The 27,319-nt window shown below is 41.9% G+C and overlaps 2 protein-coding genes across 4 annotated transcripts in view; both read right to left on the bottom strand.

Annotated features, from left to right (window-relative positions):
• The window catches only part of mgat3b (beta-1,4-mannosyl-glycoprotein 4-beta-N-acetylglucosaminyltransferase b), a 38,422-nt gene extending 25,628 nt beyond the window's left edge, over positions 1-12,794 (bottom strand). The window contains exons 1-2 of one of the 2 annotated variants that reach the window (XM_086033701.1): positions 12,630-12,793; positions 8,889-9,475 (exon numbers count right to left, since the gene is read on the bottom strand). The gene's annotated coding sequence lies outside the window, so the exon portion shown is untranslated. Of the gene's footprint in view, positions 1-8,888; positions 9,476-12,629 lie in introns of both variants that reach the window. The other variant, XM_086033702.1, reaches the window with a different exon arrangement.
• Positions 12,795-15,883: 3,089 nt separating this feature from the next.
• tab1 (TGF-beta activated kinase 1/MAP3K7 binding protein 1) lies at positions 15,884-27,092 on the bottom strand. 2 transcript variants are annotated; one of them, XM_086033703.1, is made up of 11 exons: positions 27,004-27,092; positions 26,485-26,615; positions 26,205-26,358; positions 25,692-25,787; positions 24,554-24,656; positions 23,851-23,967; positions 23,335-23,446; positions 22,423-22,567; positions 21,453-21,666; positions 19,664-19,817; positions 15,884-17,470 (listed from the first exon to the last, which is right to left on the bottom strand). In XM_086033703.1, the coding sequence occupies exons 1-11, from the start codon at positions 27,034-27,036 to the stop codon at positions 17,245-17,247; spliced, it is 1,485 nt and encodes a 494-aa protein (XP_085889829.1). In that variant the 5' UTR covers positions 27,037-27,092; the 3' UTR covers positions 15,884-17,244. The 2 variants fall into 2 exon arrangements, with proteins under 2 accessions (XP_085889829.1, XP_085889830.1); XM_086033704.1 differs by lacking the exon at positions 15,884-17,470 and adding an exon at positions 18,143-18,826.
• Positions 27,093-27,319: the final 227 nt, after the last annotated feature.

Genomic DNA, 27,319 nt, shown 5'->3' with positions numbered 1-27,319 from the left:
GAGGCTGAATTTTCCCAAAACTTCCAGGGGCGAGCTGACTGAGCCAAATTTGCTTTTTCACACAGGCACTCATATTTTAATGAGTCACTCTGGTGGAATTGATGTTGAGTTCAAACGAGAATCAGAAAGCATATTAAGGCTTCCCCGCAGTCTGGCGGGTGGGTGGGAAGGCAAGACGAGTGGAGGAAACAATACAAACAAGTGGGAGGAACTTCGTAAGTAGACGCGCACACACACACACACACACGCACACTGACACTTGGATGAAAATGTGGAGGTGAAAAGCAACAAAATTGTGGGAATTTCCCAGGCAAAATGAGGTGAAGCGAAGCTTTTGTGGCCACTTGAGTAGTGTGTACATGAATGTGTGTGTGTGTGTGTGTAAGTACTGGACCACTCTCCCAGATGAGATTGCTTTCTGCCGGATAATCGCGATGAAAATGTCGGTCCTCTCATTCCCTCGCTGCCTCTCTTCATTCATCCCTCCATCCATGCATAAAGTCTTCATTGGCGACTTATCGTGTTACTTCCTGCCATCCAATTTCAACTTCCTGCGGAATCATTTGCGATTGTGCGAGCTAAACCCGGCACCCACTGATCTTCCCTCTTCTTCAACATCATCCCGGCCAGCGTAACCAACACTTTTCTCTTTCGGACGAGCTAGCAGTTAGCAATTAGCCTTGGATGTGTATTGGAATGGCAAAATTCCCACAATTCCTGGAAGTTCATGCATGGAAAATACAAGCCGGATGTGAGGCAGGCGTGCGCATCATCTGCTATTCTTCACTCATAAATGGCGCCGCAGGCTCACAGGGGGCGAGCCAACTAATCGCGTTTGATTAATTGTGTGTGTGAGAGTGTGTGTGCAGGTGACCTTCAAGTTTACAATGACTGCACATTTAATGGGGGGTGGGGGGGGGACTGCACAAAGGTAGGAAAGGCTACAATGCCACACACCTGCCCTCGTCTATTTTGTGTGGGAATAGATGGAAAATTTTGTGTGACAAAAAAAAGAAAATAGAAAGAAACTAAAAACAACCTTAAAAAAAACCGTCAGAAAACAATTGAGTCCGTTTTAATCAATCCAGCCTGAGTTTGAATGCCAAAATTTGCCAAATATCAAAATGACACTGCCGTCATGATAAAACCACAAAAAGAGACACATAATAAAACATCATAAAAAGTCGTAGTGAGGACAGTGCATGATATATTTTTGCTGCAACGCCTTGCTAACCTCCGCAAGAAAAAAAAAATCGCAAAAAGTCAGAGAGGATGTGATAGAAAGTTAAAAAAAAAAAAAAAAGTCATCATCAAGAGTACATGGCATGCTGCTTGTTGCTAAATATTTCGGAACTGCACAAGAAGAAAACAAATAGCCCGAAGAAATCAATGAACATAAAAACAAATAAATAAAAGAAAAATCAACAAAGTCAATGGTAAGACAAAAATAAAAGAGAAAATGAAGAAAATGAAAACAAAAATAAGTAAGGCTGGCTGCCTTTACGTCAAATGACATCCGAATGTTGTCCTTGTCATCGGAAGAAGCTTCTTTTGTCAAGACAGTGCGTGACACGCTGCGAGCCGCTCGCTACGTCTCTTGGGAAGAAGCAAAAAATATTCATCGAAAAGTCATGTAGCCTACTGTAGCCTACAGTCAAAGACTCATCATAGGAAGTCGTTAAAACGTCATATAAAGTCCAGAACTGTCCTGGAAACTCATTGAAGGTCTCTGACACAACAGTGCGTGACATGCTGCTGTACAAAATCTGGCGAGAAATACGGAAGCAACAATCAACGGGAAAGATGAAAGTCCGATTGGCTGCTTTTACATCATCCATCCATCCATCCATCCATTATCCAATGCGCTAATCCTCACAAGGAGCCTATACTGCCTGTTGCCACGCCCCTCTGAACTCGGGAAGAAACAAAAAGAAATAGTCAGAAAGAAAAAAAAAAGTCATGGAAATTCAAGAATATTCATAGAAACTAATAAAAGGCCACGTTCAAGACAGTCCATGATATCGTTGTTGTACCATGAAAAACACTTGCACATCCCCAATTGTGGAAACTTTTTAAAATTTCACATTAATGCGATGTCTGTGGTGCGGAAACACCATTCATGTAAACATTTGAAAAAATGAAAAAAAAAATGGAGATAAGTGTTTTTCACATGACAGCGACGATATGCTGTTGAGACGACATTTGGACAAACCTGCAGTTGAGGGCAGGGGCGGAGCCATGGGTGGGCCTGGGTGTGCACAGGCCCGCCCAGATTGACAGACTGCCCACCCAGTGAGATTCATGAAAAAATTGAGAATTTTAAAAATGTATGAAGTTATTATTAAATTATTTTTGAATTTGTGTTTTGTTCTGTTTTTTTTTAAATTATTTTATTGAAGATTAAGAATGGCAAAATTGTGGTTGTCTACGGAAGATCTGAACTTTATATTATTCAGTTTGTCATTTTATTTGAATATACGATATGTCGGAACAGGAGGTTGGTGCTCAGTGGGAAAAATATACAGGCCCACCCTGATTTTTCCAGGCCCACCCATTAGCCACCTTCTGGCTCCGCCCCTGGTTGAGGGTGAAAATGAAAGTCAAGCTGGCTTTTTGAAGTCATACTTTTTTTTTTTTGCCATCATCGACAGTGCATGATATAATACTTGCTCTGAACTCAGCAAGCAGAAAAAAAAAGTCATCAAACCCCAAATTTGTGCAATAGGTATGGCGAAAGTTGTTACTGTCCCATTTGTGTTGTTATTCTTAAATAGTCCCAACCGTGCATGACATGCCGCCAACACTCTAACATGTGAGTGAGTGAAAGTTTAGTGGGACTCGCCGACGGATGGCCGTTTAAAATTAGAGGCGCACCGGCCTATAGACGGGTACTATTTTTTGCCCACCCCCGTCAAAAAAGGCGAATGACGGACGACGGAAGGGTAGCCACGCTGCAGACGGATGCCGAATGACGGACGCTCAATTTGTAGTAAAATGCCCAGCTCTGCTAATACATAAAGAACGGGATGGAATCCCTTTGCAAGATAGATAACGTGAAAAAATGTGTTACATTCCCTCCCTGGCATTTTTTATTGACTGTAAAGTGACACTGCGAGTAAAGGGGGGGGGGGGGGGTTCAGTGGGCGGGGGGCAGCGACGGGTGAGCGAGGACATGGCGGAGACGTCGTCAAGGAGAGAGCTTTTCTATTTTGGCCCCGGTCGGCGGTTAAACTGGGGCGAGCTGTCTGACAGGAGGCGGCATTGAGTGAGGGCTGGGGGTGGCTCGTGGTGAGGAAGGGGGGGGGGGGGCGAGGAGGCCTTATTTAGAAAAGTGGAGCTCGGGGAGGGGGGCCAGGGGGGGGGGGGGGGCGCGGTTGAGGAAGAAGGCGGGTTGAGTGCTGGAAGGAGCAGGAGCAGGCCAACGACGGTGGAAGGGAAAAGGTCGGACCGCTTCTCCTTTAGATGACGGCGTGACCTTGACAAAGAGCAGCAGTGTGCGCACTCAGACACTGCCCGTCATAGCCATTCTTTAAGCGCTACTTTTAGGCTAAACGCGTGTGATAACGTTGCTGTTTTGAAGAGAAAAAAAATGTCCGCTGAGAGAATTGAGTAAGTGTTTGTGTGAATGAGTGGCCAAAACCATTCTTTCCCTTTCAGTTAAAAAAAAACAATCATGAATGTTTTTCCTCTCTGTTTGGGAAATGAGGCACCTTTTAGGGGACTAAACGGGTATCGTCTTTTGGTGTGTCTACTTTGAGACCGGTTTGAAACCGTCTCAATTTCCGAAACTTCATTGTCGTTCAAACGAGCAGCCAAAATGAAAACAAAATCTTGTGATTATTTGTCATGTATTATAATCTTGGGTAAACAAACAGCCAGATACTGTCGCTGCCTAAATGGGAAGCCACAGCGTTTGAAACAGGAAGCAAGCAAGAATGTAGGTGACGAAACCTCGGCTCCGAAATGCCACCTTTGTATAAATGAGCAGTCAAAATGACGCTGTTCAAATCCAGCTTCAGTTTAAAAAACAGCCCTATGTCAATAAAGTTACCTCAACGGGCTGACGTTGGGATCAAAACAGGAAGTCAACAAGAGGACAGCAAAGTTTGGTGTCATTTTGAAGTGAAAATTCCAATTCCATATACATGTAGATTGGTGGTTTCCATATTTTGGAGGGTTTGAAAAGGTATAATAATGTTATAATAATAACCTGTTTACAAAGTGCTGCTGGTGTAGAAATGAGCAGCCAAAAGCAAGCAATTCATAATTTCAGATAAAAGAACACCTCAAAAAAAAAAATAATAATAATAAAATAAAAAAAAAAAACAGTTGCTGCTAAGCCAGTTTTTATTACGCAATCGCCAGTATGAACAGAGCCAAGATTTCTTAGGCTTGCGTGCAACTTTGAGCCAAAACGGCAGCCTTCCTGTATCGTTTCTGGCATGACTTCTGGAGACTTTTTTGTGGGTCTACTCACGAAAGACATGCCTACCAAATTTCATATTGCTAAGTGAAATGGGCTTTGGGGGCTGAGTTTGATTTTGAACTCTTAGGGGCCAAAATTAACCCCAAATGGCAGACTTCTTGTGTCTTTCCTAGCATGACTTCTTGACAGTTTTTTGTGGGTCTACTTCAGATAGATGTGCCTACCAAATTTCATGTTGCTAAGGGAAACTGGCTTTAGGGGCTGATTTATGTATTTTATTTTTTTTTAATTCCAGGGGGCTAAATTAACCCAAAATTCAATTTCAAACCAAAAGGACAGACTTCCTGTTTCTGTTTGGGCACAGCTTCTTGAAACTATTTTGTAGGTCTATTCATGTCAGACGTGCCTACCAAATTTCATGTTGCCAAGTGAAGCTGGCTTCAGGGGCTGATTTATTTATTTTTAACTCCAGGGGGCCGAAATGAACCCAAAATGCAATTTCAAAACAAAAGGAAAGACTTTCTGTTTTGGCACGGCTTCTTGAGACTTTTTTTGTGGGTAAATTGATTTTTTTTTTTTTTTTTAAATAAACTGCGGGGTGCCAAAATTAACCCAAAATGGCCATTTCAAACCAAAACGTCAGACTTCCTGTGTCTTCTCAGACACGGCTTCTTGAGACGTATTTTTTTGTGGCTCTACTGCCGACAGACATGCCTACCAAATTTCATGCTGCTGAGTGACACAAGCTTTGGGGGCGGAGTTTTCAAAACATTACCTAAATCCCGCCGAGCCAAATTTTACTACCACTTCGCATAGCTTACCAGTCGAAGCGGACTTGTATCGCTCTTTTGGGACCTTAGCGTCTCAGGCGACTATCGAATTAAATCAGCCAATTATGCGGCTGGTTGCTCATGGCAATAATATGTCCGTCTAAGACAAATCTTATCAGCGCGTCTGCGACGACGACACGTCACCAAAAAACGGCCGACATTCCGGAAACGCAACGACAAGGCCGACTTTCATGTGTTTGGACGCTCCAGCTGAGCACTCAGGGGTGAGCGGGAGGGCAAAACAACAGGAAGGATATGAAGCAACACACATGCCGTCCTATAAATGTGCGTGTGTTTGTGCGAAAGTCAAATATGCACACACACCGCTTGGGAAACTGTTCAAAAACACTTCAAAAATTGGAAAGCGATGTCTTTTATTCTCTCCAGGAACAGAGTAAGCACAGCCAGCATCCTGGTGTGCGTGTGTGTGTGTGTGTGTGTGTGTGTGCGTGCGTGCGTGTGTGTGTAGCTGTCAGAACAGCGGTGGAACACATCTTAATCGCCACGGCAACAGCAGCAAAAGCAGGATTGAAGTGAAGCGATGAGCCGGGTTAGTTTAACACTGTTAGCTTAGGATTGTCAAAATGATTGGTCAGCTGGCGTCCAATCCAGGGCACAATGAGGTGGACAAGTATTTTCAACATCCATTTTTAAGCCAAAAACAAAACAAAACAAACAAACGAAAAACAGTATATGCATATACAATGTGATTTTTTTTGTACTTGAATGTTTAAGAATTCTAATTAAAAGTACATTTATTTAGAAAGTGTATATTGCGCAATATACTCAATTTGCGTATTTTACTTTTTTTTCTTACTAGTCACCATTTTATTATTTTATTGTAATTGTAGCATTTTTCTTGAATTAAATGTTTGATTTTTCCCCTTATTGTATTACAGCATTTAGTTTTATTAATGGTTTATTTCTAAATCAAAATAATGTACTCAAGTAATTAATTTGTCAGTTTAACTTATTTACTGGCGACAACATAATAATCGCATCATTTTCATTTAATGATTCATTTGAAGTTGATTTGATCATATTTTCCCCGATTTTTCATTTAATTTCTTTTATTGTTTTTATTTTTCTCTGAGTCATTTCTCAAGTGAAAAAATGTGCAGTCAATTAGTTTGTATTTTACTTTAGTTCTCTTTTTTTTTCAGCATTTTCATTTAATTGCTATTAAATGTAATTTTGTCATCGTCAGCCTTCCCATTTTTTCTCATCAATTATTTCTATTACGTTTATTATTATTGATTTTTTTTTTTTACATAATTGTATTCATTATTCTTTGTCTCATTCATTTTAGAGCTTTTCGTTGTTTAATTGCTCTTTTTGCCGAACAACCTCACTGATTTTCCTCTGAAACTATTTTTGGTTGTTTTGGTGGAAGAGCCCAATTGTTGTTTTGGCTGTTTTTGTGCAACAGCCACATTGGTTTGTAGTGATTTTTATTTTTGGCGCAACAATCCTTTTTGGTTTTGAGCACAAAAGCTCGATTGATTTGCAATGTTTTTGTTCTTTGCTCCGACAACTTTATTGATTTTTAACAATTTATTCACTTTCTGCACAGCAGCCCCATTGATTTGGAATCTTTGGGGTGCAATATATTGATATGAAAGGACATTTCATTTTTTATTCTTGTCACAACAAGCAACACGGCGAGCACAAAAGCGAGATTATCATTATTATTACCATTATCCGAAACACGGATCCTCCCGACTCCGAGGCGGCCTAAATGTACCACCGTGATTAATATCTGTATTTATAGCTCATAATCTCTTGTTTACTTTTATTTCCCCTCTCGGAAGGATTCAATTGAGTTGTACAGATTAAAGATCACATTCATGGTGGGGAAAGTTTTGGAATGATTTATCTACTGTATATCACAAAACTGCCATTTAAACAGGGGTGTGTAGACTTTTCATATGCGCTGCACGATTCACGTTTTTGCCGTGATGTGGTTTCAGTATCGAGGTAAGCTATGCAGGTACAGCTTGGAATCATGGCAACACTACCAGAGCAGTTCAAATTGATCTTTAAACTTGTGCGACACTTAAGAATGTGAAATACTTTGGAAAAAGACTAAATATTTACTATCAAGGGTGGCTCACTTCTTTTGAGTAACAATTTGAAATATTTTTGAGAAAATGTTTTCTTGAAACTGCTTGTTTCTTTGTATTTTTTTTATTGCAGTTAAGAATGATTAAAAACAACAAGACGACGCAATTTCGACAAAGTGTGAAGGCTGAATAGCTGAAGAGTACATGTGGAATAGTTGGAATTTGGGATGTGGAAAATATTTAGTGGTTGGAATGGTTTTAACCGGTCAAGGAATATTAATAAAGCGGTAGTAACGTACAGTATGGAATTTGAACGTGGAAAAATATGGATAAGTGTGAATTCTTGGAAAGTTTCAAATAGTTTCTCAGGTGACCTGAAAGAGATGGACATTAGGAATTTTGATCGGACTTTTTTTTTTTTTTTAATGTCTCATTGGGAATGAATTGGGATGTTGCATTCTGTGAAAAAATGGAAAATAAGTATGAGCAAAAATAACCTGGATGGTGTGAATTTTTGGAATGTAAATAAATAAATAAATTGGGGGCGGGGGCAATTATTCATAGGGCCACTCAAAGTGCAGTCCGCAGACCGCCAGCAGTTGCCCATCCCTGGTCTATATACTCCCACAGTGTGTCAACTCGCTGAAAAGGTTGAATATCTAATGAACCATCTACACCAGTCTATTTTCCCTGACATTTTTTAGGCTGAAAGTGGAGATTTTATAACAGTGTGCGATGCCAGCCGTGAAGTAACAATAGGCTACTGTCTTATTATCTAGTCTAGTAATTTTCGTAATTTAGTCATTTTTTTTGTAAGATACTTTTGTTTTCTCTGCTTTGCTTTTGAATTTTGCAAACTGTTGTGTTTGCAAATGCTTGTAGGTGTTGTGTCTTTGCTCAAAACCATTTGAGTGGTTTCTAAAGAGAATAACATAAATGAATGCTTATGCATTTCATTATCATCATTTACATTGTAGCTAAACAAATGAAAAATGTTTTGCCTGTAACTGACGTTGTTAATATTTTAGATGTATGTGCACACGCGCGCACATTTTATTTAGTATAAAAATGGATGTTGATTGTTGATAACATGTTCCCAAGTTTTTGTTTTTCTGACCCTCCGAGATAGCCTTGGCCACCCCATGGCCCCCTAGGGATAAAAGTCTAGATCTTCCACTGGCCACTATTGAGGTGCCTTTTCATAAAAGTGGAAATCTAAGTAGCACTGATGAACGTTAAATACATTTGAATACTTGGAAAAAAAGACGGCGATAAACCTTCTATAAACGATTTTTTCCCAAAAGAACAACAACAACAACAACAAAACCCGACAAGGGTTAACCCAACCAAAAAATATCCACGAATAGGTGAATCCGCAGCTGCCGAACCGCGAGTACGCGGGGTCCATTGTATTCTATGTATGAGGACCTAAGGCACTACACTAAAGACCGTCATCTTATATGGAAAGGCAGCGCAGGCCATCTGCGCTTCTTGTTATTATCAACTTCATCCAACATCACGCGCACGCGCACGCGCACGCACACGCGCACGCACGCCATCTCCTCTTACCCATCTGTGCTTGTGTCAGATGTCTTTCATGGGTCCACTGCGGATGAGAGCCTGGCTGCCCGTCCGACTCTATCCCGCACAAGGCGCCGCATCCCCGGCTGGGAGGACCCTGCTGCGGCCGGGGAGGAGCGCCGCAAGTCCGGGGCTCGGATGATCTCGAATCGATGGCGGCGGCGGTTATAATCCTTTTTCTCCTAATTCGCCAGGATGGAGGGATGTGGTGGGATGAGGCGGGACGTTGTGGTGGCGGTAGCAGCGGTGGGGGTGCCTTCGCGGGGGTGTCGACCGCCGATGTCCGCCGTCCTCTCAGCCCGATTTGGGTGCGTGTTTCCCGGCCTCCGCCTCTCCGTCTTTGCTCGCCTGCCTTCCTTCCTCCGCGTCTTCTTCCCACGCCGCGCAAAAAAAACCGAAATAGTCCAGCTCGTCTTGTTCTTCAGTGGCAATTGAATTGACCATCTCCGCTGCAGGTTGGAAGGAGGGCGAATGAAGGCGGCGGCAGCGGCGGCAGCGGCGGCAGCGGCAGCAGCTCGGCGAGAGGAGAGCTCCGCCTTTCCCCGTCACGCCGCCTCGGACAAGGGGTGGAGGGGCTGCATGGAAGGGTGGATGGAGGGGGGCCAACCACAGGCGGAGGTGAAGGGGGGTAGAAATATGAGAGGGGGTTGGTGGATGAAAAGCAGGAGGAGGAGGTTTGGTAATGAACGTCCATGTTATTCTGTGATCTGTGATCAGGGGCGTCGCACCAAAACCCGGCCCCCTGAGTAATCGTTAGAGAGCCCCCCCAACCCCCACCGCCACCCCACCCCCCTTCATGGTTGTGGTGGGGAGGTGAGTGGCGACCCCGAACGCAAAATAGAGTGAACATTAAGAACATTACATTGTGTCATGATATTGGTGGGAGGGCTCCACAGGGCTCACCCCAACACACGCAGGGGGGGCCTGCCCACAAAGTCTTCCCCCCCCGCCACCCTCAAGTTTGACGCCCATGCCTTTCATAATAGGAAAGACCCTGCCAAATAGCCCAAGATCCCCTCCCTTGCCCCACTAATATAGATTGTAGCACAACCGCACACCAGGATTCTAACACATGAAGGGAATAGGAGCAGCTCAGTGCTATTTTTATCATTGTTACCTCCAGTGGTGGCGGTTAACTTGGCGGAGTCTATGACCCAGGAGAAAAAAAAAAGAAAGCGGAATACAAATCTACGGTACAGGATATTGATATTGGTGCTTTGACTCGCGAGTTTGATTTGTTACTTGTACGTGACCTTGCTAAAACAATTACGTAGATTGTAAAGAATTTGATATGACCTTTGACATTTGTCTTCCGTTCAATGGACATTTTCTGCTCTATCTTGTGTGCGCACCAGGGGCAGCATAATAGATACAATATATACATACACATTTACATACATATATACACATATATGTGTGTGTGTGTGCATGTATCATATTTTGTCTTAATATATTTGATGTTTAGTTGATCTCATTTCATATTTTTCCCAACATTTCGTACGATTTTCAGAATTTCGTTTCATATTGTGTATTGCTTGGTCTTAATATTTTGCAATTTCATCTCATATTTTGTATTCGGTATCCTCCCCTAGTTGTATATTACATGAACTAAGACCAAATCGTCTTTGATGTTGACAAAAATGTGCATCGAAGACTAAATCACATTCAGTGCTTGGGTGTGTGTGTGTGTGAATCAGTCTTGTGGTGCTCCCGCCAGTCAGACTAAAAAAAAAAAAATGTCAGGCATTTTTGGGGACAAGTGAACGCACTGTCAAAACTCAACTGACCATGAGGACTGATGAAAAGCAACGATAAGCCATGAAAATTTCCCCACTGTGGGATCAATAAAGGCATTCTTATCTTATCAAGTCAAGAAAGTCTTCAAATTGGACAGTGTTGTGCGTCTCACTAGTGTACTTAAGCGTGTGATACTTTGACCGGGCTCGCCAATGTTTAGCAAACACATGCACGAACGATTGTAGCATTTGTTGCCGTGACAACTTTATGGCCCAGCAATAATACAGCCGACAATATTCACAAGGGCACCTTTGACTTCTCGACAATTGTGCGCTGTGAAAAAAAAAGCAAGATTCAATGCGGAACTTCAACAATGTTCAAGCATAATCAGTTCAAAAATAAATAAATTTTAGAGATGGATAGGGAAGAGGAGGGTCTGGGTTAAACACAGACCAAAAATTAGAGCGAGCTTTCTATATATATATATTTTTCTAAAACGGTGTCCTTTCATAACAAGCTAGAAAAGCGTTAAAACCATAAAGTTGAAATGTAATTTCAAAAAACCATCAAACATATGTATTTTTGGGGGGTGGGGGGAGTGGGAGCTATTCAAAGCTACCTGGCCATGTTTGACTGACCCCGCCCCCTTGCTGAATCCTTCGTCTGTCACTCCAGCCTTTGCAAAAGCTGTCCCCAAAAGCTGGCGGTGTGACGTGTCTCAAAACAGCTAAATGGGTGGGGAGACATTTGAGCATTCAAAATCCACAAAAGCAACGTCATAAAAATGGAGCGAAAAAGCAACGACGTCTCTCAAAACGGACAATAACACTATCATTCTTTCAGCAGACAAAGGACGGACAACAGTCATCATGGACACGCTGAACTCATCACAGCACAGCGACGACTCATCCAGGAGGCCGCAAAAGAACTCAAGACAACATCGAAAGAACTGCAGGCCTCTGGCGCCTCAGTTACGGTCAGTGTCCAGGACGCGACAGTAAGAAAGAGACTTTGCAAAAATGACGTCCAAGGCAGAGTTGGCAAGAGTCAAATAAGGTGAGGGTTAGGGCTGTGCAATTAATCAAAATTCAATTACGATTATTACACTCCACGGTTACAAAATTGGCATAGTTGTAAAAAAAACGATTCTTGATTAATGATTCATATCCAGTGCACTTTTTTTTTGTTACCCACGGAAATCATACTAAATTTTATACATTTACACTTTTTTTTTAATTTTACAACAAATTTTATAGATTTGTTTGGTCCAAAAGGAACATACATAATTATAGTGTTTCAAAGAAATTTATTGGCATTTATATTTTTTTTAGGTTTAAACATTTTCTTGTTTTGTACCAAAAAAAAAAAAAAAATGATCATTTGCATCAATACAGTGTCAACACAGTTCGTGTACCGTGTCAATACACTCCATGAGGTATCATCAAGCCATCACTAATCGAGCAGCCCTAGTGATGGGCTGGGGCTGCTCTGCTCTTCAGGACCTGGACAACTTGCTCTGCTCGACGGAAACACTGATTCTATTCTTCTTTACAAAACCCAATGAGTAAAGTTCGGTGTCAATTGTGTGTTTCACCACACTTTAAATCATTGGTGATGCCGAACATTTGAATCAGGTGTGCTGAAGTATAAGACATCTAGAATAGGCTGGAAAGGTCTCGAGGACCGGACTTGGGCACCCTGCTCTAAATCGTCTCTCTTTATAAAAACATGCATATTAGGTACCTGAATGTTCATAAACGACAAAATACTGAACATTTTTTATATACAGTATTGTATGCATTTGCGGGCAAACTCACTAAATCTGATGTGGTTTTTTTTTTCTAACCTTGTTTTAAAAATGTCACGGTGGGCCGTACAATGACAGGCTCTCGACGACGCTTCATTTCGCGACACTTCCCCACCCACGTCACACCTGCAGATGTTTGTACACACGCCGTCCTTCACACCGAGTAAATACTCCAAAATGTTTACCTCTTGCAACCGCCGCCTCGCCTTGGGATAAACGCCTCGTCGTCTTCTTGACTTGCAGTCGCTCTCAGGTGACTCTAATCAGCTGTGCTGTTAAAGACAGGAAGCGTTGCGTGGATGTGCGTGAATTGTTTGCACTCTCGAACACACCCTAAAATGGGAGCATGTGAAAGGTGAATTTGTGGCCAAATGAATAGAAAACACACTTGCACAGCGTCTGCAGAGGACAAAGGCATGTTGGATTGGTCACTGAGAGGAGTGCTGTGCCAAACATGGGTTTGGCGCCACTGTGGAGTTGAAAAGTGTTTGTGAGGTGAAAAATGCAACGACAGGGTCATGATAAATAAATACATGATAAAGAGAGAGTGACGCGCAAACTGGACTTGTCTGAGCTCGCCGCCCAAGCTGAAATGGATTCAATGTTCTTGTCTCATTTCTTATTTGGCTGGAAGATCTTAAAGTGGGCACATATTTGGGAGGAAGTAAAAAATGTGCAGGTTAAAACAAGAGTACCATTCCAAAAACAAAAAAAAAAAAAACCTTCAAACTTCTACATGTTAAAGCAAGACTACCATAAAATCCTTTAAACTTGCACGGGTTAAATGAATGTAAATCAATTAAAAATCGCACGGACTAAAAATACATTCAAACTTCCAAGTGTTGCACACGTGGGGGGCAAAGAAAAACTCAAAGAAACCCCAAAACTCGTTCCTTACAAATTTTATGTTGCCAGGTGAAACTGGCTTTGGGGGCAGCATTAAAAAAAAAAAAAAAAAAAAGTCACAGAGACTTCCCTAAGTCCAATTTTGGAGGGCTTTACAACAAAATGACCGACATCTTCTGGATTTTCTGGTATGGGCTCTTGAAGGTTTTTTGGGGTTAAAAAAAAAGCAGAGGCGCTGCTAGGACCAAAATGGCAAACTTCCTGTAGAGAGATTGAGATTTTTTTTTTTTTTGTGGGTTGACTCACTAACTCTGATAGACAGCTGCATAATTTCATATTGCTGCCTTCGGGAACTTTATTAAATTCTGGAGGGTGAGCCAAAATAGCTGCTTCGAATAAAAATGTAAGACTTCCCGTTTGTTGTCAAGTATGACTTCTTGAGACTTTTTTTGTGGGTCTACACATGCTTAGATAAGCCTACTAAATTTCAAGCTTTTAAGGCAAACTGGTCTGAGGCACGTTGCGTTTTCATTGTGACCATGTCGTGTTACCAGTTTTGTGTTTTGAGGAGACCCATCAAACTTTGCCAACATGTTGCACCCACACACGAAGACAAAAACTCAGATAGGTTGCAATTTACCATTGGCCCTTTTGTTTTGTGTCCATGGTTCAAATTTGGTAGCAATCGAACATTTCCAAGGGTTTATCTTTGAAGGACATCTTGAAATGGTCGAAATACGACAAAAATGTCGGACGTCGAGCATAGCTTCTTGAGACTTTTTTTGTGGACCTACTCGACAAAGACATGTCTACCAAATTTCAGGATTTTTTGGTGTGTTTATTAATGAGAGACATGTTTATCAAACTCAAGTGAAACTGACTTTGGGGACAGAATTTTTGAGGTGTCCTTGTGCAGTTAATTAATAAACCTCTACTTCAACTCGGTTCAAATTTGCCAGCAATTGGACCAAATTTTTTGGATAGGTTTGTCTTTGAACCACCCCTGAAAACGAGCATAAAATGGTAGCTATGCATTGTATCAACACTAGTGTTTTTTTTTTTTTTTTTTTGTAGATCATCAGGCAAGAAACATGAAAAAGACAACACCAAAGATGTGCTCCCTATGATGGATTGTGTCTTAAATCAAGCTACACGAGCAGCAAGCGAATCGCATTTCCAACTAACGAGCGCAAACAGACTTGAAAGCGGGAAGTCCGACTGAGTGCCGTAAATGCGACTTGACCTCCTCTCTGCAAATCCCCCTCGGACTTTTTAAACATCTCTCCATTTCCCCCGTCCAACGGCAATTACGCTAATTAAAGCCACTTTTCAAGAATTGGGTTATGGCCTGAGTGGAAAGAAAACACCAATTACATCTAAACGGAGCAATTAGCAACATGCGTAGCCTGCGAGCACAACAGCAGCCAAAGCTGCTGATTAGAGGCTGTTGTGTCAAATGATTATTATTGTTATTAATGTTGCATTTATTTATTTATTTTTCCTAATCACGTTGATGAATAAGCCAGTGAGTTACATAACGGAGTACAAGTAATCTTTATTCCCAAAGACCATCAGGATTTTTTTTTTTTTAGGTTTTAACTATTAGCGGCGGAATTTTGCTGAAGTAAAAAAAAAAATCTCATCTGGAGTAGGTATATCTCAGTGTAGACTAAGAAGCATGCAGTTTAGTGTGTTTCAAACTGCCATCTTCCGCAATGTTCTTTTTCTTATCCCGATGCCGCGCCACCCCCTACTTTCCACTTCCTGCCTGCGCCACTGGAAAACAGGAAGCAGCACAGCAAGAATAGCTGACACTTCTAACCAGGTTGTCATGTGATCCTGCACCTCAGTCGAGATCAATAAGCATTTAAAAAGCGGGACAAAATCTTTGCGGAGTCTGTATTTGAAGGAGCCCTTGGAAAAGTGGCCAAAATGAACTTAAGGTGACTACTTAGAAACCAAATGACAGGCTTCTGGTGTTTTTCCAGGCAGGGCTTCTTGAGACTTTTTTGTGGGTCTTCTCATGATGGAGATGCCAACCAAATGTCATCACTAAGTGAAATGGGCTATGAGAGTGTAATTTTCCGACGGAAAAATAGGTAAAGTTGGTCTTTGAAGAAAATGGTCAAAATGAACCTAAAAAGACCACTTCGAACCAAAATGGTAGGCTTCCTTTGTCTTTTCGGGCAGGGCTTCTTGAGATTTTTTTGGGTGGGTCTTCTCATGATGGTCATGCCAAGCACATGCCATGTCACTAAGTTCAACAAGCTTTAGCAGCTGAATTTTTCTAGGACAAACTGGGGAAAGTTTGTCTGACCAAAATGTGCCTAAAATTCACACTTCTAACCAAGACTTTTTTGTGGGTCTACTCGTGATGGGCTAATACTATAAAATCCATGATGCTAAGTCAAACGGGTTTTGGGGGCCGACTGAAATGGTTCAGAATTTAGCATCGACCATCTGTCTAGTGCACATTATCCAAATTTTGGAGCAATTGGACAACATTTCTGGAGTTAATCCTTCAAGGAATTCCTGTAAATGGAGCCTAAAATGTCCATTTCAAACTCAAATTAATTATGTTAATTATGTAATATACTATACATATATATCTTTATTATAGAATTTAAAAAAACAGTACATTGAGCACATTCATGATATTTAAAAACAAGTCTAGGACATATGAATTCAAATCCATCTAAATGATACATACTCACTGGTCACAACATTAAGTACACACATCCTCTGACATCCAATATAACATACCCATAGGGTATGTACATTTACACAGAAAAAAATGGCATGTTGAATTTACTCAATTTTATCTTGTCAAGTGGTTGCACACAACAGAATCATCTGGATTTAAATACATTTTTAAGTACCGGTGGATGGAAAGTTTCGTGCAATCACTAATACGAAATAAAATTGAGTAAATCCAACATGCCATTTTTTTTTTCAATGTCGGAGCACAACTGTACGTTTGAACATATTTGCAAATACGTTTGGCCGTACTTGTAGGCTAAATGCTAAAAACAGTTGACCTGCACATGTGCCTACTCCGTGGTAGTATGGGAATAGTGCAGAACGGAAATCATGCACTGCAGACATAATAAATGATAAAAATTACAAATACAACTTACTTCATTTATGAACATATTGGTATAATGTAGGACAAATGGTTAAAAAAAAAAAAAAAAAAATATATATATATATATATATATATATATATATAAATGTGTATATATATATTTTTTTATATATATTTAGGTACATACATCCTCTGACATCCAATATAACATACCCATAGGGTATGTAAATTTACACTGAAAAACTTGCTGAAGTCATTCTGGGAAAAATGCTACGTTTTTAGCATTTCGCTAACAGGTTCATTGGAACTAATTTGCAAATACATTTGGACGTACTTGGCAGCCAAAAATGTTTACTCCACATTTGCGATTCCACGCTTCCGTAATTTCCTGCAAAAAGATACTCTGGCAAAAAAATTAATTAACAGAGTTAAATTGAGTTGGCAGCTATGTCATTTGCGTGATGACATGAAAGTTGCACGTAAAGTCCGTTTTTGAGAGAAAACTTTACGGAAATAATGTCATACATGAGCAGGTCAAACTATTAGAAACAACCTTCTGATAATGCACTAATTTCTTCGTAAAACCCAATATTTGTATACATCTCCTTTTGATGGCGTACTTAATGAAGTGACACTTGTATCCTTTCTGAACCCTCAAAGGCTTCACAGGGAGAGCGAGTCCCTCGACACTTTTAGGTCCCGTCGAGCAACGGAGCAAACCGTTTGGACTCGTCCGTGATGGAATCCAAACACGGCCAGCAAAAATTCCAAGCAGCGCGGATTTGAAAGTCCAAAAGGCTTCCTGGTCATTTTGTCCCGATGTCTCACTTGTATGGAAAAAGCGAGTAAGAATCCCCGCCACGTTGGCGTCACTGGGGTCCCAGGCCGCCCTGAGCGATCTGTCCGTCGCCGTGTTCGCTGCCCCACAGGCGGTAGAACTGCGTGAAGTCCACGTAGGGCGGCACGCGTCCCGTCTCGTCGGGCTGCGCCGCCTGGCTGCCCCGCTGGCGGAACAGGCTGCCGTCTCCCGAGCTGGAGCTGGAGCTCTGCGTCTGCGTGTTGGTGGACTGCAGCGTGGCCGTGGGACTCTGGCTACTGGACAGGGGACGCGTGGGGGGACAGGTCGGGGTTCCATTATAAGACGGCGGCGCAGTGAAGGACACGGGAGGGAAGGTGACGCGTCAGGGCCGACGGGAAGGAGGAGGAGGAGGAGGAGGAGCAGCAATAATGATGATGAGGAAGAGGGAGTGATTGGCGCCGTGATTTTGTTGCATTATGCCAAGGTCAGCGCAATATAAAAATTCATTTTCATTGCTCTATTTTTTTTTCAACAGGTAAGCTGCGGCTACAAAGGAGAATCAAGGTCACACTGGTCTAATTTTTCTTTTGATGAAGACGGAAAAGAAAGTGGCACAATGGTGCCTTGTATTTCAAATTCTTTCTTTTCCCCATTTAAATGAATGGAAATGCCATTAATCCGTCATTTAGGAGAGTAACGTTTTTTTTTTTTTAAGAAAGAAGCACTATTTTAGTCTGTTCTAACATGTTCCATTTTTTTATACAAATAAAAAGTTGAATAAAAATGTACTCTATACTGCTGATGGCTAAGTTATAATATTACAGGAATTTGACATATTGTTAAGAAATAAAAACAAATTTAGATGAATACAATTAATTAACAAGGGGAAAAAATGTCAGGATGCTGAGGTTAACCCTAAGAGAAAAGTGGCTTTTCTTTTTTTTTTTTTTAGAAAAAAAATATGTGAGAAAAAAGTTAAAAAAAAAAACTAACAAGGTTTTAGATTTTCAGGCAGATTTTTTTTTTTCAAATATTAAAAAGAGACCAATTTTAAAAAGGAATTAATTGATTTTATGAGACCAGTCTTTTTCAAAACAACTGACATTAAGAAATTAAAGTTGAAATTTAACACAGACTATCATTACTGGAATAACGTTTTTTTTGTTCAGGAATAAAAGTTTAATACTACAAGGACAAAATGAAATTAAATAAGGAAAAACACATTGACAGGGTTGGACTTTTGTCGGAAAAATATTTAACGATATAAAATTAAAGTAGAAATTTAACATGGGGGGGGGACGTGTAATATTATCATGCAGGTAGCAAATTACCCACTTCAGCGCCGCCTAATTTCATACATATTACATTTGTTAAGAATGTTCTAAACACTCTTGAAAACATGTTGGCTTCAGCTGTTTGGAAGTCTCAACCATCATTTATTTACGTTTAGTTTGATGAAAAGTTGTAAAAGGCTCCAGCAGCTGTACTCTCATCTCTCTCTGGCCGTGAAGAAAAAGAAGAGGAAATGAAAGCTCGCGCATAAAAACAAGCAAAGCGGCAGAGGAACACCAGGAAGCAAAAGGACGGCTGACCCAGAATAAATACAGAAAAAAGGGAGAGGAGCGAGGGAAGAGGGGGGCGATATTACTTATCTAAATGAGCAGCGGGGGAGGGTGCTCACATAGGAAGCCAGGAAAAAAATGGCATTGGTCCAGTTAAAACACAAACAATGGAGGGAATAAAAGCAGGAAAGTACAGCGCTGCCTTGACTTGCGAGTTGAAGCAGGCCCACTAGTTGAAACACGGCATTCTTATTAATATTTCGTTTGTGGAATAAGAGTTAAGCAGCAAAATGCACTTGTTTTTAGCCATCTGTGGGGGCGGCCATTTTGTCTTCTGTCGACTGAAAATGACATCACAAATGTTCACAATAACCAATCACGGCTCACATTTAGAAAACAGGTCAGCCGTGATTGGTCGTTGTGCGCAGTTGTGATGTCATTTTCAGTCAACAGAAAACAAAATGGCCGCCCCCACAGATGGCTAAAAACAGGTGGATTAACTCCTTATTCCACAAACGGAATATTTATCAGAATGCCTTCTTTCAACTAGTGGGCTTGCATAGAACATATTCTTGAGAAAAATATGTTTGCGTTGACTTCCGCTTGAACTCATATTCCACAAAGGCAATATTAATCAGAATGCCGTGTTTCAACTAGTGGGCCTGCTGGGAAAATATTCTTGAATATATGTACATGTTTGGGTTGATTTTCTCCTTTAAGATAAAATCAAGCAAACGAACCATGAATTCCATTTTCGTAATCATGGCAGGTCTTTTCGCAGACATTTCCAATGTCCCAATGACCGCCAAATCGCAGCCGTGGCGGTGAGCAAATTGCGTTTGATCAAATCGCCGTTTTGAAATTGAAAACATAATGAATGGTGCAGCCCAACACTCTAGAAGGTGGGAAGGGAGGAGGTGTGCTTACCCGGGCGTGGGGGTGCCCTCCTCCAGGGTGGAGGCCGTGTTGGTCCCGTTGGTCAGGGTGCTCTGCGAGGGCATGACCAGCGAGAGGGTGACACTGGTTTTACTGGTGCTCTGGCTGTTGGAGTAGGGCACCGACACGGGGTAGATGCGGCCGCCTGGAAGCACCAAACGGTGAGAAATGGCTCAAAAGGGAAGTCGGTAAGAACTTCCAAGAGGGCACAGCTCAGCATGAAAGTGCAAATACAAAATCAACTGTTTTGGTTGGGCTGTTACAGTATGTTCGCCTTTGATTTGATTTGAGCTGCTCGGACGTCACTATGTCTGCGTCTATTTTCATGAGCACTCTAAAGTTGATTTGGGCTTGAGCAGCGCCCCATTAAGTCAAATTTGACCTGATGTGGGCAAGTCAAGTGCTCTGATAAGTGAAGTCCTTCATCACCAACCAACAAAAGTTATTTTTCTAGCATATTATTACGATTAGTTTTCAGTTCTTTGGTAATCTGCAGTAGAAAATGGCATCGGTTACATCAAAAACACCGGTTTCCGACCAAAAAGTAAGTTGACATGATCAGGGTTTGGAATAAAAAATAAATACATTTAAAAAATTCATTTGAACACTAGCTACAGTAAATGAAAAAATATGCTTAGAGATATACATGCACACATCTCATTCAAATAAAGTCCCCCCCGAAATAAATACATAATAAAATAATAATCATTAAATGAATACATAAATACAATTTATAAATTAAAACAAATAAATACATAAGAAGTAAAATAAACATTGCGCTGCTTATTTTAAGTGTGAGAGAATTGCTGCTCGTATCCAGACCAACCGTCAAACGAGTAGAAATGATGCGGTGAATAGACCTGAAACGTGGCGGAGGCGGGCGGCCGGACGGACACCAAAATTAGCCTACACTAGACATACTGTAGGTGTCCCACTCCATCATACTAGCTCAGCAGGTGCAAGTTACCTTAAATATTGAAGCAAGGGGTTCCAATGAGTATAAAACCTATCGCCACACCCTTTAGGAGTAAATCTGCTTTTCTCCAATTTATTGGGAAAATCAACCGAAACATATTATTTTCAGGAATACGTTCCCAGCAAGCCCACCAGTTGAAACACGGCATTCTGATAAATATTCTGTTTGTGAAATAAGGAGTTAATCCACCCGTTTTTAGCCATCTCTGGGGGCGGCCATTTTGTCACTTCTGTCCACTGAAAATGACATCACAACTGCTCAGGGCTCAGGTAACGACCAATCACGGCTGACCTTTTTTCTGAAGCTGAGGCACGATTGTTCGTTGTCAAAAAAGGATCTCCGGTAATCCACTGATTTAGGGCAGGACCAAAACATGTGCGTCAGATGACAAGGGCTTTGGGAACACCTACTACAATATTCATCAATTGTATCCGGAAATATTGTATAAAGTCTATGTTTGCTATAACGGAGTCTTTGTAACACCCTAAACTAAATAAGGGGACAGCCTAGCACAACTAGAGGAAGAGCTAACCGTCCTCAGGGCCTTTTCCCACAAATCTTATTTTTTAACCGTATTTTTAATGTATTTATCACCAAACATATTAGAGGTAAAACTGGCAGATGGTACGGGTAAGGGCGCCCCATGCCAGAGCTGTAAGAGATGTAGAGAAAGAGTGCCAGTTCTAGCACGCTTACCAGCCCAAACATGAATTTCGCAGACACCATTTTTTTTCTTCTTCTCCTAACAGTACACTGCCTGTAAGGAGTGTATTTCAACTCGAGTTTGCGGAACAAGCAAGGCACCTTGCGTGGGCGTCTGGGCGCCGTCCGCCAGCGGGTAGTTGAGCGTGCGGATGAGCAGGGTCATGTCCTCGTGACAGGAGCAAAAGGTGGCCCTCTGGCGGCCCGACGTGTAGACGTCGTGGTGCAGCCGCTTGACACGGTCCACCACAGACTGGGCCGCCGCCTCCAGGGTGCTCTGCTGCGCCAGCTCGGCCGCCACCATGGCAACGATTTCCTGTGATGCCACAGGAGTGCAGGTCACGTAGGCATGTCGGGGGGGGGGGTGCATTTGGAGTTGTTATAGAGGCATGTTTTAATGAGGAAATCAACCCAAACACATTTTTTTTCCAAGGATATGTTCCCAGCAGGCCCACGAGTTGAAACACGGCATTCTGATTAGTATTGCGTTTGTGGAATGTAAGTTAAGGGGCAAAATCGACACCTTTTAAGCTATCTCGGGCGACGGCCATTTTGTCACTTCTGTCGACTGAAAATGACATCACGACTGCTTGGGGCTCAGGTAACGACCAATCGCGGCTCAGCTTCAGAAAACAGGTCAGCCGTGATTGGTCATCACCTGAGCCCTGAGCAGTTGCAATGTCATTTTCAGTCGACAGAAGTGACAAAATGGCCGCCCTCGGAGATGGCTAAAAACGGGTGGATTAACTCTTATTTCACAAATGCAATATTTACCAGAATGCCTTGTTTCAACTAGTGGGCTTGCGTACAACATCAAAAACAATTTCAACGGGAAACGGCAAAACGGACTGCAAAATGGCCACTTTCCCCCCATGGGCATGACTTGAGATTTTGGTGGTTCTTTTGATGATAGACATACTGTATCTACCAGACTTCATGTTGCTCAGTACAACGGTCTTTTCAAACAAAGCTCAAAACTGCCATTTGTGTCTTTCCTTCTAGTAATGAAGCTACAGAGTCATTTCAAGAGGTCTAATTATGACTGGTGTGCGCATGCGATGCTCCCAGCTACCTTGTTGACGTGTTCGGGCCCGTGCGCACACTCCAGGGCGTCGATGAATCCTTCCGACATGAGCAGCAGAAATCCTGTCACGCTTTCCAACGACTGGCTACCGTGTATCTCCGGCTCGGCTATGATGGGCCTCGTCTTGGCCGCGCTACACAAATACAGGATATGCATGTCAAAACAATCGCAAATGGAAAGCCTCTCAATTATTTCTAAATGAAAAACATTATCATCCATCAATAGTGACACAACTATTTCAATAGTGAGACACTCTTGCAGGCAACAGTAGGATCATGTGTGACATTTTGCTGCATGCGTTGAATGGGGGGAAATTAGCAACAAAAAAAAAAAGAATGCCACCAGTCCAAATTGAAATGGTATCAAAAGTGTGCATTTGTTAACATAAATATGGGCTAAAAAAAGGACAGTAAATGATATTAAGTATTCAAAGACTTTTGTCCTAGGAACAAATGTTTTAATTGTTTAGCTTTGTCAATTCAGACTAATTTAAGGCATAGTTTCAGTTGAGTTTTTAGCCATTTTAGTCAAATTTAAGGATCTGAGATGCCAATTGTTATTTGTAAAGTTGTCATTTGAAGATCATTTCAGGGCCTGTGATGACAATTCAAAAGAGTGTGTTTGTGTACGAGAAGGCGTGCAGTCTTGCCTAATTTCAAAAAATAAGTCTATTCCACCAATCTTCATTCGACAGAGACAAAACGGTTTAAAAGTGACAGACTGAATGGTGCAAAAGCTCCCTCGGACGTGAATTGTTTTGAGAGACTTGTAAGTGCCTCAAGGAGGTGCTGCTGTTTTGGTTAGAAATTGCACTCAAAAGGGCTTGACAATGAATTCTTTATGATTTTAGACATGCCTAAAATAAGCTTGTCAATATGTTTGCGGGTTCATTTCATCTACCTGAGTAGGTCAATATCACTGTAGTTGATTTTGACCCGGTAGTCTCCAAGCCTCCTGGTGCCGCTCTGCCCGGCGATCTGGCCCGCCTGCCTCACGCGGGCCGAATCCAATCCTGGAATAAGGGCAGGAGGGAGAAGAGTGACGTTAGACGGATGGATGGAAAATAACTGGGACCAGGAGCCCAGATGAGTTTGGAGTGCGGGCAAAATGAGGCAGGTGGTGGTCGACGGGCTTGGGAATGGAAAGGCTTTGGCTGGCTTAATGGAACGACTGCTGATCCATTTAAATCACTTTGATGATGGAACCGAAAAAAAAGCGGTTGATACGGCTGACAGCGATAACATTTCAAACAGTTAGTATTGCTCTGTTTTAGTCGCCTATTAAAAAAAAAAAAAAAAAAAAAAAACATACTTGCAGCCGTAATTGCAAGACCTTGAACATTTAAAATTGCACCTTGGTGTAGAAAAATACAAAGAGTTGCATGCAAATGATGCCAATGCTAAAAGCTGAGCTCACCGAGCGCAGCAAGTCTCTGTAGCTCGTCGTCATTATCAGTGCTGTGAGGTCGGCCAAGCTGGAAGAACTGATTCTGGCCGTCGCTTGTGGTTTTGCATAGCAGAGCCCGGTTGGTCCCTAAGAAACATCAACAGAATTATTGAGACTTCCTTATACAATTACGGACAAAAAAAAAAAGAGTCAGAAATAGGCAGCTAACAAAAGATTTACTTGGCTGTTTAAGTTCTAACTTTAGCACGAGCAGGCAAGTCGAACGCACATTTTTGTGTACAGAGAACTCACCCTGAATTTAATTCGCTTTTGCCTTATGTGTCGGTGACAAATAAACAGATAGAAACAAGCGCACTGTCCCTCTTATTTGGAGAACTGCACGAAAAAGCATTGTTTTCTTTTTCTTTGCTCAAAGTGATGTTATACTCTCCAATTTCTTGACAGTGAGAACAGACAGACCCTAAGGAGTATGTACCCGAAGAAATGTTACTAGCAACACACCAAACGTGTTAGCCATTTCAACTGATGATTTTTTCTTTTCTTTAACGCCTTGTGGACACCCTGAAAAAGGCTAAGCGCAGGATGTTAAATTCAGGATGAATTGACTAGATTTGCAAACATGGTGCAAGCATGACACCTACTGGCGAGAAAGTCAAACAGCCAGCTAACAGCCAAAGCCCATAGCCAGTGCGTGTGCGTGCTGGTTTCATACCAACGTTGGCGATGTAGAGTTTGTTGTTTAGGATGAGCGCCACGATAGCCATGGCTCCTCCCGACACCTCCTGCTCCAACTCCTTTAGGCGCTCTTGCACCTTCTGTCAGGCCAGATCATGAAAAAAAACAAAAAAAAAAACGTTCACGAGGTAAGTACACAAATTGAGAGAGCTGGACATTCCGTCTATGTGACGGACCGATCTGTCCATCCGTCACTGACAGACGCCCGTTTTGCTGATGGTTGACGAATGATTGGGAAAATGTTACAATAGACGGATTAAGCATAGACGTAACCCACCCACCCCTTTATATAGTCCGCCAATGGTCTGCAGTCGGTCATTCGATTGGCCACGGCGAGCGCGAGGAGGAAAATAGTGAGTTGTTGTTGCTTGGGTGACAGATTTCAGTAAGGGACCAGGCTTTGAAAAGGCTTCCAGAGCGCAGTGAGTCACTGTTTCTGTTCAAATATTGTCCAGCCGGGGGTTGTTGGGATGACGGCCTTTTAAAATTAGGGCGGATCACCCTATAAACGGGTACTATTCTAGCCTGTAAAGACGGGGCCTCCTCGGTTGAGTGCCCTGGAAGTATACATATGAGAACATGCTGTGGTCTGACGAGTTTGTGGCTATCGGGTTAGCCACTGTGGTGTACAGTGACGTGTCAGGCAGGTGTGCCGAGAATGCGCTTTGAACGACTGTATTTTGTTACTGTTAGTTTAAAAAAAGTGATTTAAAATGCACCAGCGGCTGTTTCCATCCTCCCTCGATATGAACCACCTGTGGAGGGATTTTCCGTTGGTCTAACTAGCGATAGGAAGGCGATATTCAATTAGCTAATGATGTTTACTTCCTTGGCCCCAAGATGTCACAAGGTGCCGCCAAAGCAATATTTTTATGTCAGACAGGGTGATTTCGTTTGTGTGCGTGCACATAAACACCAGGGGCTATAATAATTTTCTATCTTTCATGATAGTTAGTTTTTGTTTAGTTTTGAGGGTTTTTTTTCCTGTTTTAATTAATTTTTAGAGCAGGTTTGCATTTTCATTTTTATTTTATCTTGCTCATGAAAATGTTGTTTCAATTTAAGTTTTAGTCATTTTGTTGGTTTTCATTAGCTGTAATAACCTCGGTACACACCTCGCTATGCGGTAGCATGTAACCGGACAGATTAGCTTTCTCTGCCAGAGCGTCGTCGATAGTGTGCAAGTAGCTTTTCTCCACCACTTCAAATGCCTGCACAAACACACACATTAACAACACACATCACCTTGGCAACAGAAAAGAGAAAAGGGATGGTCCATCAACAATCTGCATCAAATGCATACTTAGGGCAGAAAAATGAAGCGTGTTTGTCCACAGCTCAATATTTTTAATGTGATTTTAATTTCTCATTAGCACTATAATGACTTCACACTAAGAAACGCCCCACCCTGAATCGACATTGGAAGGAAAAAGGACGGCTTTCACAGATCATGTGGCATTTTACTTAAGACACAAACTAGACAGGTTTGAAAAATATTTGATTCTTGATTGAGAATTAATTTACAACATTAGGCCTCCACTCTGGAACTGTTGTGCCCCCATAGGTGCTGCTGTTTTGTTGAGCATCCGAGTTACATTTACTACCCATATATGCGGTATTACACTGACCTGCGTGAGGATCCTGCGGATGTCGGTGTCCGTGTGGTCGGCACTGCGCTGCTCTAGCAGGAGTTCGGCCGTAAGACACTGCGAAGCGAAGCTAGCCACTCGGCTGCCGTCGTAGCCGTTGAAGACGCCGTACAGGGAGCAGCCATCCTCACTCCTGGAAAGAAGAGCGTAAGATGGATTTGGACCACTTTGGGGTGACGTGGCTGTTTGAAAGAGGCTCCAGTTTACTTTCTGTACTTTCCCCCACCTGGATCCACGATCAAATTCCAGACTCTCTTACCTGAAGCGAAGGTGTGTGTCCTCGTTGGGGTGGCTCTGCGTGCCTTTGCCATCGGGGCCATACACGCAGTTGGGTGCGGTGCCAACGCCGCAGAGTTGGCACAGAGGAAGGTCGTCGGTCCAGCTCTGATGCTACAAAAAAGGCAGCATCACACTGAGAACTGTTGCCATTAAGACCCTCCCGTGTAGCCTAAATAAGACACAGAAACTTTTATCGATGTTCTAATCTTATCAGTTATTTTTCTGTGCGTCGAGTCGCACGCATTGTAGCTTTACATTTACCTATTTAACAATGACTTATAAAGTAGTTTATAATGCTTTTATCACCACGAATCGTCTGGGATTGGACCTTGTATGTTAGCCACATAGCTAGCTAGCGCAAACGTCACGGAACTGCACAAAAACGTGCAAAAGAGAAAATAAAGCCGGGTAAGAAAAGTATATTACAATACATACAATGCATTAACTTTTAAATAAGAAGTTCACAAAGAAGTGAAGGGAAGACGAAGTTTACACTTACACTCTGCATCAAATTCCTCCGTTGGGCCGCCATATTGGAAGTGGGCAGGTTGCATTCAGGTACCGCTCCCAATGGTTGTTACCGGCAACATGTATTTTTTTTCCACGGATATTTTTCGTCGACAATAACCTGATTATTTTTAGATACGATGTTGTAAATTATTTATGAATGCTTTCGAATTATTCTAGTTATGTTTTACTACGGTGCCTAAATAATCGGCGCAATTGTTTGAAGACATGATAATTTCCGATAGCTCTTGAAGCGGACACAGAAAAGTCCAGTTTTATATTTTCCACTTAAATAAAAACTATGCGTT

The sequence above is a fragment of the Filicampus tigris genome, chromosome 6, assembly GCF_054856515.1.
Source record: "Filicampus tigris isolate MCC_2025a chromosome 6, RoL_Ftig_1.0, whole genome shotgun sequence".
NCBI lineage: Eukaryota > Metazoa > Chordata > Actinopteri > Syngnathiformes > Syngnathidae > Filicampus > Filicampus tigris.
Note: the sequence above shows the minus strand (reverse complement) of the source record. Positions and strands in the feature narration are given on the sequence as shown.

Coding starts and splice junctions, on each gene's coding strand:
- tab1 (XM_086033703.1), bottom strand. CDS start 27,036: ATGGCGGCCCAACGGAGGAATTTGATGCAGAGT. Junction 23,447..23,850: donor ACAGAGACTTGCTGCGCTCG/GTGAGCTCAGCT, acceptor CCCTTATTCCAG/GATTGGATTCGGCCCGCGTG. Junction 21,667..22,422: donor GGCCCGAACACGTCAACAAG/GTAGCTGGGAGC, acceptor GTGGCATCACAG/GAAATCGTTGCCATGGTGGC.